This window comes from Myxocyprinus asiaticus, chromosome 29 (genome assembly GCF_019703515.2).
Source record: "Myxocyprinus asiaticus isolate MX2 ecotype Aquarium Trade chromosome 29, UBuf_Myxa_2, whole genome shotgun sequence".
Classification (NCBI taxonomy): Eukaryota; Metazoa; Chordata; class Actinopteri; order Cypriniformes; family Catostomidae; genus Myxocyprinus; species Myxocyprinus asiaticus.
Genome location: NC_059372.1, coordinates 26,281,462 through 26,296,341, shown reverse-complemented (window position 1 = coordinate 26,296,341; position 14,880 = coordinate 26,281,462). Strand labels below are relative to the sequence as shown.

General features: G+C 40.5%; 1 protein-coding gene across 3 annotated transcripts; it reads right to left on the bottom strand.

The window, feature by feature from the left end:
* Nucleotides 1-477: 477 nt before the first annotated feature.
* On the bottom strand, nt 478-13,779 carry si:rp71-17i16.5 (phosphatidylinositol 4,5-bisphosphate 3-kinase catalytic subunit gamma isoform). 3 transcript variants are annotated; one of them, XR_007893713.1, is made up of 12 exons: nt 13,706-13,779; nt 8,307-10,297; nt 8,055-8,120; nt 7,690-7,915; nt 7,497-7,591; nt 4,636-4,782; nt 4,426-4,516; nt 3,482-3,612; nt 3,177-3,288; nt 2,631-2,788; nt 2,030-2,192; nt 1,425-1,573 (listed from the first exon to the last, which is right to left on the bottom strand). XR_007893713.1 is itself a non-coding variant. In XM_051661359.1 (11 exons), exons 2-11 carry the CDS (start codon nt 10,284-10,286, stop codon nt 1,316-1,318), a joined length of 3,264 nt encoding a protein of 1,087 aa, XP_051517319.1. In that variant the 5' UTR covers nt 10,287-10,297; nt 13,706-13,779; the 3' UTR covers nt 478-1,315. The 3 variants fall into 3 exon arrangements, 2 of the variants coding, with proteins under 2 accessions (XP_051517319.1, XP_051517320.1); XM_051661359.1 differs by lacking the exon at nt 2,030-2,192 and having other exon boundaries at nt 478-1,573; XM_051661360.1 differs by lacking the exons at nt 2,030-2,192; nt 8,055-8,120 and having other exon boundaries at nt 478-1,573.
* Nucleotides 13,780-14,880: the final 1,101 nt, after the last annotated feature.

Here is a 14,880-nt window from a genome sequence, read left to right as displayed (position 1 = left end):
GCTTTGACAACAACCCTACACCCCCCAAACACTACACCCCCCAAACACTCCTCCCCTCTCTCACTATAATCGCTAAGAGGAACAGAAACCCCATCTGGCACAGCATAATTTGGACAGGGGGAATTTATCAGGTATGCAATATGATGTCTCTAATGCAATCAATCAAAAACAAAAACATGCAACGTGTTTTTCATGTTATCTCCACTGCCTCATTACTTGGTGCATGTGAGGTGAATATGGGCCAGGGTGCCCTCTAAAGGCAATGGCTACAAATAGCAGACCATTTGTCATATGAGAGCATGTGATTACACCATTTATTTGCATCTCTTTTCCTGGTTAGTCATCCTCATTACTCACAGTAGTCATGACACTCTAATGGTCATTTAAATGGTCATGGTCGCAATGATCTGTGATTTCTGCGACTGAAATTCCATAATGATTCTTGAATTGAAAAAATATCAAACATACTCATTGCAGTGGCAAAAAGAATGACATTTATTATTTGTAATGAACAAAAACTTTCTCCATGTAGTTTGTATGGTAAAAACAGTTCTCCAAATGCTCCACCTGTCAGCAGCGATTGGGTGACTGTTGCAAGTTTAAAACACCTCTTCTGCCAGCTGTTGCTAACCCTTACCCCTAGGGGACATAACATCATTTCACGAGTTTGCATGTCCACCTAGTCCTTGAAGTGGAAATGGTAACAAATTGTTAAGGGTAAACAAATTTGGCTTGCTGTCCGTAAAGGAGGGGCTCAATCTCTAAGCTCTCTAAGTTGAGAGTTGGGGTAGTTAGGGATGTCAGAAGAATTTTCATGGGAGTGATGTAAGTAGCTGCTTATTTGCACTTGCATTGTGATTGACTGGACTAACTTGACAAGCTCCTCCCGAGCCTTTGTTTAGAACTCCATTAAGTTGAAATGAGTCCAAAATTCTGAGACCACTAGTGAAAATGCTTCTATTTAGCACTATAAGCTGATTTACAGATAATGCATTTTTAATTACAAATCTTTTGCTTTAATGACAATATGCACTCTAAAAAAAAAATTAAAAAAAAAAAGTTTTACATTTCAGTGTCATAAATTTGCTTACTTGATTAGTTATCTAGAAATTGTGCAGAATCTTAAATAATTTGTATTCATTTTATGTCACAACGTTTCATTTTTTAAAAGAAAATGTAATTCTAAAACTGTCTGTTTATTTCCAGGTTTCTGAATCCTAGTTTTTCAATGTGTTCTCAGACTTTTGAACCCCGCTGCATTCCCTTTTCTAACTCACATTATCTGTCAAAACAGTGTGTCGTTTTGTCATATTTTCTATTTAATGCCAGCCATCATGTGAAACCACCAGTTTGCTTGCACGGTCCATCCTTTCTGCTCACAAAGGGTGATTTGCTGCAGGAAATGATTACGAGCTTCCTCCTCCCCTTGATCCTGCTGCAGCGCAGTACGCAGGTAGCGCATGTCCTGTGACGTGCTGAGCTCAGGAATTCCCGTGAGCAGCATGAGTGAGAAGAGTGTGACAAACATGCGGGACTGAGACCGGAGGGACAGATACGCATTGATACAAGTGTCCTAAGAGAAAAAAATAAATAAATAGAGTGACCAGAGTGTACTGATCTTACACCAATTATGCGTAATAACCTGACAACGTGTAAAGGTCATGTAAACAGGAAAGGTCATAAACTGAACAAAAACATAAAAAATTTGCTAATTCTAAAAACCTGTCAATGTAAGAAAACCATATATACATGGCATTTAAAATTAACATGTTTTTTCTCCATTTTTGATGTCAAAATATTCAACATGCATGCGCACTTTGAATAAGCTGCCAGAATGCTGGTAAAGGTGTTTACATGCTGAGTTAAATTGTGGTGCATGTCATTTTTGCTTAAATCATTAATGACCTTACCCTAATCAACATACGCATTGTCGAGTTATTAAGTTTAATCAGTGTAAAATTATGTATGTTAACAGGCTTATAGATTTTGTCTTTTATTCCGATTTCTGTCTGCATGTAAGAACTTTTACCTTCATTCTGGCAGCTTAAAGCTGAAGTATGTAATTTCTGCGCCACGGAGCGTAATTTCTGAATTCACCCCCCATCCGCCATTGATCAAACAAAGAGATAGTCCTGTCCCCAACTCACTCCATTTGTTTGATACAGTGATGTTGTGTCAGGCTGGATGGGTCTCTCAAAACAAAAAGAGGAATTTTTATAGCACCACAGAAACACAGTGTTTACAGTTTTTGAGAAAAATAGCATACAAATGGCTTACTTATAGTTGTCTCTGCATATCAAGCTGTGATAGAAATATTTCGAAACTGAAAAAGTTACATACTTCAGCTTCAATGTGTGCATGTGTTGTGAGTATGCATGTTTACCATGCTCATGTTTGATGTCAAAACCAGAGAAAAACCTCATGTAAGTGTTATTTTCTTCCATTTTCATAATTTTGATCATCAGCTTATTGTTGTGCGTCAAAATGCAGCTGCTTTAGTGGCTGTTTACACCACACGTTTTTTTATCTGTCTGCGCTGTTTTTCTATGTAAACGTGCTATGCAAACATCTTTGACCAAATTTTTTTCTCAGTGTCTCGCTTGTTGTTAAGATGCTGTGTCAAAACATACCCTGAATCTCTGGAAGTAGAGGCTGTGACGGCCTTTCACCCTGCCCATGACAAAGAGGAAGTCAGGGGTGAGGACAAAGGGCACCCTTTCTCTGTTCACCCCCATGAAGCTTTTGGTGTTGCCCAAGATATGCCCAAAATCAATGTGAAACAAATTCCCTGAGAATAACAGAGGAGGTAATAATATTAGTCAGATTCTCAGTGGACAAATTCATGAGGAAAAAAACTGCTATACATATTCATGCCCATGTTTAATTTAAATGCTCCATTCTTTTGTGCTAATCAGACTGTGCCGTGTAACGTAACTTTTCAAATACTTGACCCATATTTTCATATGGATGGCATGTCAAATATGTGAGATGTATGAATATATTTCAATTACCAGATATAACAAGACCATGACTGAATAATTCATTAGATAGTTTTCTTGTATTTTGTTCTTCTGCGCAGTTTACCAGTTATGCAAATTCATTGAATAAATCATTTGAAAAACGATTGGTTTCAGTCTTTTTAGATGTAAAGGACAAAAACTTGCACTCTTTTTTACCTTGATCAGTGATCATAATGTTGTCATTGTGGCGGTCACCTATACCCAGAACATAAGTGGCCACACAGTAACCGGCACAAGAGTTCACAAACTTTTCCATAGCTTGAAAGTGCTGTTGTATTTAAAGACATAAGGAAGAGAATAATCAGATATATGCTTGTCAGACTGTAGAGGCATGTAATGTGTTTTTTTTTGTTTTGTTTTGGTGCTAAGTATGGCAGAAAGCAAATATGAGGGAATGCAGTGGAGTGTGAGAGGGTAGCTCATACAGTATAAGAGAGTATTACAGTAGTATATCTACTTACTTTTTCCTGGAATGGACACTTCCTCCCAAGCCAGTCATACAAGGCATTATTTTTGAATGCCCCTGCCATTCCTCCCTGACTCTTCTGAACAGAAGCAATAGTGATTGCATTTCGCACAATCTCAATCATACCTGTGTCAAAGACAGATACAGTATATAACTGAATGTAAAGTCAGAGTGGTTGTTATATGCTGTATTGCTCAAGATTTCTTAATTTGTCTTTTTTGTAAACAAGGTTTGAAGTATAGTAGACACAGATTTTCATCACATTTGTCAAAATGAATGTTTTTGAAGAAATACTCTTACTGAGTACTTTATTAGGAACACCTGTACACCTACTTATTCATAGGATTTTCTAATCCGCGAATCATGTGGCAGAAGTGCAATGCATAAAATCATGCAAATACAAGACAGGAGCTTCAGTTAATGTTCACATCAACCATCAGAATGGGGAAAAAAATTTAATCTCAGTGATTTTGACTGTGGCATGATTGTTGGTGCCAGATGGGCTGGTTGAAGAATTTCTATAACTGCTGATCTCCTGGGATTTTCTTGCACAACAGTCTCTAAAGTTTACTCAGAATGGAGCCAAAAACAAAAAAACATCAATTAAGTGGCAGATTTGCAGATGGAAATGCCTTGTTGATGAGAGAGGTCAATGGAGAATGGGCAGACTGGTTTGAGCTGACAGAAAGGCTACGGTAACTCAGATAACCAATCTGTACAATTGTAGTGAGCAGATGAGCATCTCAGAAAGCACAACACGTCGAACCTTGAGGCGGATGGACTAGAGCAGCAGAAGGCCATGTCCGCCACTTTATTAGGACCATAGTGTACAGTCAGCTGGTCATAATTAAGATCTGTCTGTCAATATTTGTTAAAAGTGTAAGATGCTCTCACTAATGTGTTATACTCCTAAGAACAGGACAGAGACTGTTCATATACCTATGTTATATCCTGTTGAAATGCACCCATAGGGCACCAGGTTTAGGTCTAAACCTTTTTCTTGCCAAATTGAATCCATCACCTTGAGCGTCTGCAAAACAATGTAATGTTCATTTCTTTATTACAGAAGGCAGTTTTTATTCATTAGTCAACATATGTCTGTATTACAACTTGTTTTTAAATCCCTTTAGATTTAAGTTGCTTATTAACCTGGATAATGAGCATATCCTGTCTGAGGTCATCTCCATGCTTAAAGATGATGCCTACAGGTGCAGAGGCTGGAGCTTCTGACTCCATGCAGGAGAACTCAATCCAAAGTGGTTTCTTCTTAGATGCCATCACCTTACAGTCTTTAAGCTGCTTTGAGGAATGTTTTAAGTTAGGGAATCATTTTAGAGAGATTACGATTGGCAAAGAACAGTTTAGGAAGGCTTACAAACAGTTTAGGTTGGGTTGCAATGGGGTTGGGAACAGACCGAACCCAAAACATAGAGAAACTCATGATGGAAGCAAAATTAAGAACATTGCAAATTAGCTACATTCAAACTTATGATAAAGTTTAAAGTCTTTCGTGGCCTAATAAAATATGTTTTATTTTACAAGGAGCTGGCCTGCCTTACGAGAGCCACTATGTTGAGCGCATCTTTAATTTTCAATACTGGAAACCGTCATGGTTACTGGTGTAACCTCCGTTCCCTGATGGAGGGAATGAGACGTTGGTGTCGATGTACTGACACTAGGGGTCACTCTTGGGAGCCCGAGACACCTCTGGTCTTTGATAAAAGGCCAATGAAAATTGGCGAGTGGTATTTGCATGCCACTCCCCCGAACATACGGGTATAAAAGGAGCTGGTATGCAACCACTCATTCAGGTTTTATGCTGAGGAACCGATATAAGGTCCAGCCATTTCAGCGGGTAGTTCAGCGTTGTGGCAGGAGGGACCAACGTCTCGTTCCCTCCATCAGGGAACGGAGGTTACACCAGTAACCATGACGTTCCCTATCTGTCAATCACTCAACGTTGGTGTCGATGTAGTGACACTAGGGGTCCCTATACAAAACGCCACAAGGCTGAACTGTGTTACGTGAACTGGCGGTGTGCGGTGGGCAGACTTGCTGTGTGCCTCATAGCCAGCACACCAGGTCGACACGTAACCTCCCCCAACACAGTTATGAGTGTCGAACGGCCCTTTTTGGGGACAAGTCGACTACCCAGAGATAGAGACAGGCTTAACCCAGTCGTGGCCTCTTTCCCCTTCTCTTTTTCCATTCCCTAAAAAAGAAGGGGGATTATCTGACTAGGCCGCCAGGTCTAGTCGGGGGGTGTCCCTCCCAAGGGGAGGACACCGCGGAGACCACACCTCGCCCCAAGAGAGGGGGGGATATTTAAGTGGAAGAATACATCACATGGTCTTTCCAACCATGTGGAGAGCCTTCAAGGTAGATCCTGCCCAATGGGGGAGGAGTTACTACAACATGGAGACTGAGGCAGAGGGGCTCTGCCCAAGGAAGACGCAGTTTGCCAGTAGGGAAACGAACTAGCGGAAGATACAGATCGCATGGGGTTAGCCTTACAGGGAACCGCCACATGCGGAGCACCTACCCCAGAACCGGGCTCTTAGTTAGCGCGTGTACTGGGCCAGCAGCGAGTCTCTCTGAAAACTCGACTGCCACGGGGCTCGGAGGAAGTCAACCAGGGAACAACTTTTGTGAACACTACTGGGAATTAACAGCGCACGTCTTCAGCTCAAAAGGAGGTGGAAGGCGGAGAGCCATTGCGTGCAGGTCGGAGGCGGCTTGTCCAGCGGGGGATTGCCGAATAACCCTTGGCCGCCCCACCATCGAGGGTAGTGAGAGCGGGGAAGCTGAAAAGATCGGGACCGGGCAGTAAAAAGTGCCTCCCGCGACCTTGTCAGCTCTTCATGCACTTCCGGGAAGAAAGGAACGGGGTGGGGCATGGCTTTGAGCGGCGCCGCGAGCCCAGGAACCAATCACCGAGCCGCGAGGGTTCAGGGAAGAGCGGTGAAGTCCACTCTAACCGACGCTTGTGGCTGTCCGGGAAAGCATGTCGTCATCTCCACGTCAGCCTGTGACTGGGCGATCGACCCCCGAAGGGAGGAGCCCAGCTGAGGCTTCCGACTGGACGAGCCCGCTCTCCGATGCTGCGCTCGAGAGCTCATCACTTTCGCGGGCTCCGAATAAGAGGTCGAACTCGCCGTGAGATGAGCCGGCGGACTCACCCGGAAGCCCAATCGGGGCAGACGAGCGTGCTGGGGAATGGGAGGTCCGCGGGGGGATACCCGGCGGAGGCGGTCATATTGGGGTCCCCAAATTGCCCCCAGTGCTAGCTGCGCTGGCCTCAAACCCGTTGGTAAAAGGACCGAGGCGGGAGCCTCTGGGGTGGCTTGCTTTCTTACGAAGGCGAGCCGCGACCGCAACGTTGCCATGGACATATTCTCGCAATGAGAACATGACCATCCACGAATGCTGTCTCCGCGTGAGCAGTGCCCAGACACGAAAGACAGTGATCGTGACCGTTAGAAGGCGAGAGATAACGAGCACAACCAGGAATAACACACAATCGGAAAAGCATCTTTAAAAAGACGCGTCTTTAAAAAGACGTTCCATGTGTGCGCTCTTTTAGAGAAATATATACTCTTTTAGAGGGGGAAAATGCTCTTTCAGAAAATATACTCTCTAGTTTTTCTGCCGAAGCGCCCAGGGGCATTCTCTGCAGTGCACCAGTGCAGAGGAGGGAGAAGCCGCTGAAATGCGCCGTCAGATCCAGCAGAGGTGAATGAACAGTAGTATTCAGCTCAGTGAGCATGACCGTTCGGCTCCGAAGAGAAAATCTGAATGAGTGGTTGTATACCAGCTCCTTTTATACCTGTATGTTCGGGGGAGTGGCATGCAAATACCACTCGCCAATTTTCATTGGCCTTTTATCAAAGACCAGAGGTGTCTCGGGCTCCCAAGAGTGACCCCTAGTGTCACTACATCGACACCAATGTCGAGTGAGTGACAGATAGGGAACATATATGTAGATTTGTAAATTTAACAAACAAACTCACTCTGATACTTCCTGCTCTGAGACGGGGGTCAAAAGGCACCTGGAAGTCAGAAGGTAAACTACACTCCTCCAATAACTCCTGCAGTTTCTGAGGAGCTGACACAATAGAAGATAATGTACACTACTGTATATACTGTTTATCAGTGTTACCAGTAACACAAATAATATTCAGGGCAAAGTTGTTTGAACTTTACCTGTTGGTGGAAGATCCGTCTTATCTGGATAGAGTGTCTTCACTTTTAGAGCCACATCATGCAGGCACTTCACTACTTGCACTTGATGCTGGAATTCTATCAGCATTGACTCTCCACAGCCTAACAGGTATGCCTCCAGTATGACAGCCATACGCTGACGAAAAAATGGGCATCCTGCTACCTCACTCCGCAAGTACCAGAAAAAGAAATGCCCAATTCTTTTGCTCTGTTGCATATGTAAAAAATAATAACCTTTTTTATGGCAGGTGAAATGTTTTAAGTATATTATTTTAGTGAACATAATATGCATAGAAAAGCAATACATCCTTTACTTAAGAATGCAACACTGGAAGAAAATGACTCACTCTTAGTGCTCTTTTGAGGAGGAATTGTGCCAGACAGCTATCATGATACGGCTCGACTTTCAGAGTCTTTAGAAAATAGGACGATTTAGAAACATGCTTTATTAGGTATAATAGGTCAAAATTCTAAGAACTTATTTCCATTAACTTAGCTTTGGCCTAATTTGTATTCACAAAATCAAGAGACTCATTACTCCATGACATTGCTATATAATGCAGGTCTGTTCACTTACATTATACTGAATAACTTTTTACCTGAACCAGCTGCAGCAGGTACTTAAGTACCTCTTCATTGGACAGCATCTCCAACCTTTCAACAGCCAATCTTCTGACCTTCATATCAGCATAATCCACGTTCAGAAGCTCAAGGGCCACAGGCAGCTCTATGCCCTCTGGTTCCCAGTGACTCAAGAGCCAGTGGACATCCTGGACAGCACTTGGCTTCATCCAGTCCACTGTGCGAAGAAACTGGGGTAAATTTGAAGCATAATGGATGCTTTCCTCTTTGAGCCTTCTCAGGCAATCTTTTTTTCCCAAGGGTGATTTTTGAGGAGACTCATTAGATGGAGAGGAGAGTGTGGATTTTGCTGAGAGGATTGGTGAGGAGATGTCTGAAACAGCAGATGTAACTCTACCAGGGGAGAGAGTACCAGAGGAGCTTCTGCTATGCGGCAGGACAACAGGAAAGCTGTAGCGATCCAACATAAAAGTAATTGCCATAGATGTGGCCACATCAGGATTAGTGGCGGTAGAGAGCTTGTCAGCTTCATAAGTGAACACCTCCTCATCCCATTCTGGGAATGGCCACATATGCAGTGTGTGAGGGCCCTGGCAAAGAAGACATCTGTGGTCAATCAACTGGAGGTTTACAAAATATAGAACTTTCTTTTTTCCCTTCTGGTCGTCTGGCACTTTAGAAGAGCTTGACTTTGTGTCCTTGATTGACGACATGTCCTCCATGGTACTGGCATTAATCGTGAGGCCTAATTTAGCTCCATGAGGTATATCTCTGATCAGAATATCAAACTCCAGCCAAGTGTTCCACAGCACTTCATCTGTAAACTCTTTTGGAGTTGAACAAACTGATGACACAACCTTGCTCCCATATATTATGGTGGCTTCCACATAAACAAATTGAGATACTTTACTTGGGAGTTCTGGGATGTCAAACCCTAGAAGTTTTACCCGGAATGTTCTCTCACAGTCCCACAGGGAAATCATCACAATCTCCTCTACTTCCTTCCCTGCCAGGGAAAGTTCCTCATGGGAGCTGGAGAGGCCTGTGGGACTGTCCACCAGAGGCCAATACTCTTTTCTCACTTTGTCATCTAGAATGGATGAAACAGCAACAACTGAGAGATGGAGCTCCAACATGTTCTTCAGGCAGTGCCTGACCCACAGGAAGTCTGAGAGTTGGAATGCCCCACTCAAGAATTCCTCTCTACCACACACCTTGAGGACATGATCAACAGACCAAGTTTCAAATGACTGGTCCTCCTTTGGCAATGATTCCCAAATAATCTTGAGTAGATCACTGGGGGTATGTTTCATGTTAGCTTTAATGAAAAGACACAAACTATAGTAATAAAGCTTCACGGGCAGTTTCCTTTGAAGATGATCTTGTTGGTCCTTAGGTAGTGGCGTAGAAGTTGTCCACGGTTCTGTGGCGTAAGCTTTTGGATCCCGGTTTTTCAGTTCCTTCCTTCGTGGTGTGGCAAACTTTCTTCGGGTAAAACTCAGCTCATTTAAACGATTAGTGTCTGAGGTGTCCAAATCATAGCCGATTAGGTCATTCAGGACACGTTGGAAGTGTATTCTTTCTTCAGAAGCAGTTTGCTGAGCCAAAATGGTGACGCAAACACTCTGCAGACCATCAGTACCCTGAAACCAGGGTGCATCCAAAGTTCTCAATACCTGAAAGTCATCATAGATTTCATACCACTCTTCATCCTTGTGGTACAGCAGACTGTATCTCTCTGGGTCCAAAAGTGCAAATGGCTCAGGGAGTCTGTTTGTTTCCTGTGCTAGCATACACAGTCGCACACGAAGCTGGTGGGCACTGCACTGCGCTGGGAGTTTGATCCTAAAAGGCTTCTGGTTGTCCACTGACTGGGAACCTTCCCTTGCAGGTAACTTGCAAATAAATACTAGACTGTGATCAGAGCAAAGCAGTTGTTCAAGGTTTCCACTAAACAATATTTTTTGTTGCTCATATGTCTCCCATTTGTTCTCCATGAGTGCTAGAACTGAAGAGATATCTACATTAGAACAAGCTTCTTTTATTTAAAAATCACATGTATAATATTCACGTCCCCTGACATTTTCCAATGAAATACTAAACTTTTTGAAGGTAAAGCTTGTGTAGATTGGTGAGATGTGCTAGTTTTACTTAAATTGTTCTTTATCTAAGGAGAAAGGAGATGGGTAAAACTAGTTAACCTAATTGTTTTATTTATTTATTTTTCAGGATGTCTACTGTCCACTGAAATTATGGAAGCAATGACAAAGGGCCATAGAAAAAATTACTTCTCAAAAAGTGATACCACGGCTCAACTTGCCCTATGTTAGGGTTAAGTTGGGCCATGTCAAGGGTTAAGTGGAATTATCATGACAAAATTTTACAATTTGTGTTTTCATGCAAGAAATATGAGCATTATTACAAATGAATGATACAATTTAATATAATAATTCATTATCTCATTCCAAATGGTTTTGCTGTTCTTCAAAAAGTTTACTTATTAACCAACCACCAAAATTTTAATGATAAAACTGTTTAGTTTACATTTCGGTTAGGTGAAAGTTTTATTTAAATGTACGGACAGTGAGAAATGTTTCATGGTCCAAATGCAGAAAATGGACAATACTTCAAGATATTCAGAGACTGTAAAATACTGAAAAATGAAATATGTAATTTCTGCGACTTCAGTGGCACCAAATCGAAAATTTTCAGAGAACTTGTGCAAACACACCTTAGGGGCCATTCAGCCCGAACGTGTACTCGCGTTAAAGGTAGAAGCAGTGTATAGAAAATGATTTAGGTGTGTCAAGGCATGGTTTTGACATCTAAAAACATGGCACTGAAACAAAAATGCATTTGGTGTGAACACTCCTTAGCTTTGTCATGCCATTCGTCAGACAGTGTGGCAGAGGAATTGAGTCTTATAACATCTCCAAATTGATGTGCTGGATGTGCAGGAGATTCAGATAACAAACATTATAACTGGCAAATTATGCATTATCTATATAATTATAGTTTTGCTCAAAAGTTTGCATACCCTGGCAGAAATTGTGAAATTAACTTACTTTACCAACTTAAAATTTTAACTTAAAATTAAAAAATTTAAAGTTTTTGAAATTTATGACTTGGACCAAATAATTAAGAAAAGCAGCCAATAAGTGCCCAACATAGATGTTTAAAAAGCATCCCAGGGTGAAACCTCAAGAAGTTGGTTGAGAAAATGTCAAGAGTACATGTCTGCAAATTCTAGGCAAAGGGTGAGTACTTTGAAGATGCTAAAATAGAACACAGTTTTGATTTTTGTAATTTTTTTAGTCACAACATAATTCCCATTTCATTTCTATTATTCCATAGTTTTGATGACTTTACTATTATTCTAAAATGTGAAGGAAAAAAAAATATAATAAAGAATGAGTAAGTGTTTCAAAACTTTTGACCGGTAGTGTATGTTTTTAGCAAATAATGTGATGTTTTAAATAATTGAATCATCACAAATCAGCGACCACCCACTTCCATGATGCATAGCGAATGACGCAATCAAGTCTTCCAACACCATCAAACTACATATATATTTGTATATATCAGAATATTTTGCAGTAAGCTTAAAATATATTGTCTATATGAATATAATCAACGACCTAAAATCAATTAAAAAAAATGTTTTAGTTTCCATAATAGTTTTTTCGATTACGTCTTTCGCAGCGCTTCATGGGATTGTAGTTTGTGCTCTTGTAAAAGACGGTAAGTACACAGTCTTTTTTTTCCCCTTTTTTTTTCTTTTTCTCCCCAATTTGGAATGCCCAATTCCCAAAGTGCTCTAAGTCCTCGTGGTGGCGTAGTGACTCGCCTCGATCCGGGTGACAGAGGACGAATCTCAGTTGCCTCCACGTCTGAGACCGTCAGTCCACGCATCTTATCACGTGGCTTGTTGAGCATGTTACCGTGGAGACATAATGCGTGTGGAGGCTTCACGCTATTTTCTGCGGCATCCACACACAACTCACCACGTGCCCCACCGAGAGCGAGAACCACATTATAGCAACCACGAGGAGGTTACCCCATATGACTCTACCCTCCCTAGCAACTGGGCCAATTTTGTTGCTTAGGAGACCTGGCTGGAGTCACTCAACACACTCTGGATTCGAACTTGCGACAACCGGGGGTAAGTACACAGTCTTGTACCTTTGGCTTTTTGGCAGACTGTCAAATACTTTTTTGCTTCAAATCAAAGTTTGTAATGTTGCGATTCATCTCAGAGCTGGTTGGTTTGGTTCATGGCTTAGAACTCTTATAAGAAGGATTTTATGAAAAGCCTGTGGAAAAAAATGAATGGGAAAAATACTTCCAGAAATGTGGGCAGGCACTGTTGCACTCTCAGAATGGATGGGTTGCCCAAAACAAACAGAGCAATTTTAAAAGTGCCACAGAGACACAGTGTTTACAGTTTTTGCTTAATTATAGCTTAATTTAGAAAATTAAGCTATAAATGGCTTACTTACTGTTGTCTCTGCATAAGAGAATGTATTTAAAGTAGCTAAATACTTTAGCTTTAACACTCCAGACATTAATGTTGCTGTTAAATTTGAAGTGTTGCTTCCTCCTTGCATTTCCGCAACATACCTACTTTAATATATTCATTTGTGTGAAATTGTTTTTGTTCTTTAAAGCAAATGTGGGTTTCACTTTGCCAGAGATTTTATATGTTGGCAAATCACCAATATGTATCACATACATTTTTTAATGTGGATAAATGTGCTTTTATATACAACTCGGTCACGTAGGAAATTGACATTGATAAAAAAATAAAAAAAGGTTTTCAGGGTATATAATACTTCACACTTTTCCCATGTGCTACTTTCAATCAGACAGAAATTGTAGAAAAAAATTTAAACACTGGGTGGCTTAACTTATTCACTGGTGAATCTTACCTCGCTCTCCCTCACAATTATTTAATAAGGTTTTGCACTTACAAATGTGTAAATTCTTATTTAGATTTATGACACTGGCAGCATTATCCCTACCTCGCCAAAACATAATATCATTATACTAGTTGTACCAGTTAAAATACATGCGTTCTTAGGTTACGGGGTTTGGCAACAAACAAATCTGGTTCTACCAGCCACTCTTTAAAGTGTGCATCAGTCTTACTCTCAGGCTGAGCCTTGCTGAGCTCACAGTTTACATTATTCAAGTTAAAGTCAAGCCAAGAAAAGCTACAGTCTTCTATAAGTATATTCCATACAAAGAGCCTTCATACAGAACTAAACAGACACCTTTGTGTTGCACTTTGTTCGATAAAGAGAGAAGAAAAAAAAAACATCTAGCAGTTGTTTATTTCACAACCCGTTAACATTACCAACTGAACACCAACATATATTGCATGATTAAAAAAATACGATTGTAAAATAGCTCTTACCTATGTATTTGTCTTTGGTCAGTTTCTCAGGCTTGTGTGTGAGTGTGTGTGTGTGAGAGAGAGAATGTGTCTGTTTAATTTCCCTTACTGTAATGCATCAACGTGAAGTCACTGATTGCACAACGGCTCATCACTTCCTCATTCTTTTGTCTCTCTGCACCTGAGAGGAAGAAAAAGTCAGTCACTCCACACTTATTGTCTCTCATTTAATTTAATTCAGAACAGATTTTCCATGACCAAATAATTTTTATGCCTTAATAGGATTTTTATTTTTATGACCTATTGCCCTAAAAAAATCTAAACTAAACATTTATATAATTTAAGTGTTTATCAAGATCTAATTAAAAGGTGTTTTGCATCCCTGGTAAAGACAGATAGGAGTGTTTGAATTGAAAAGGACATTGGAGAGCATATACTGTATGTGACTCTAAAATTGTATATATATATACATATATATATATATATATATATATATATATATACATACATACATATATATATATATATATATATACATACATATATATATATATATATATATATATATATATATATATATATATATATATATATATATATATATATATTACCCTCTATAACCACTAGAGGAAGCTCTCCAATGTAGTTTGTTACCAAGACCTGTTGGATCTACAGTTGCTCAAAAATTTATTTCAGTGTGTGCTCAATAAAAATTAGTTAGGTCAGATCCAATTTTAAGACCAGCTGAATGAACTAACTGGCAATGATTTGAACTCTGAGCTGGGCTGTACCCAAAGAAAGTGTGCCATACAAAGAAGGGAAAACTGAACAACTTGGCTGAATGGGCTCCTATAGCCTAGATTACGAGGAGAATTTCAGAAAATAAAAATTAGGAGATTCAAGTGTAAAATATTTTTTTCCTTTCCCTATGATGTGCAGATTTATTTCATGTCACTTACAGAACATGCTGGAGGGGCAACAGAATGTTGTTTGCTTCTTTGGACTGTCAGTATCAGAATATCAGTATCATAAACTAATTTGTCTTTATGTCTTTGAATGATTTGCATTATTCTTGACTTATTTAGCTATTTAGCAGATGCTTTTATTCACTTCATTGTTGGATGTGGTGAATGCACCCTTGTAAGGGATCTGATTATACAGTCATATGGATGCTGAATAACTACATCCATACAGAT

What these genes read in the sequence shown, in the direction of transcription:
- si:rp71-17i16.5 (XM_051661359.1), bottom strand. Translation starts at nt 10,286, where the DNA reads ATGGAGAACAAATGGGAGACATATGAGCAACAAAAAATATTGTTTAGT. An exon ending in GACGGATCTTCCACCAACAG is followed by an intron (nt 7,592 to 7,689) that starts GTAAAGTTCAAA and finishes CTATTGTGTCAG; the next exon opens with CTCCTCAGAAACTGCAGGAG. An exon ending in AGGATATGCTCATTATCCAG is followed by an intron (nt 4,517 to 4,635) that starts GTTAATAAGCAA and finishes ATTGTTTTGCAG; the next exon opens with ACGCTCAAGGTGATGGATTC.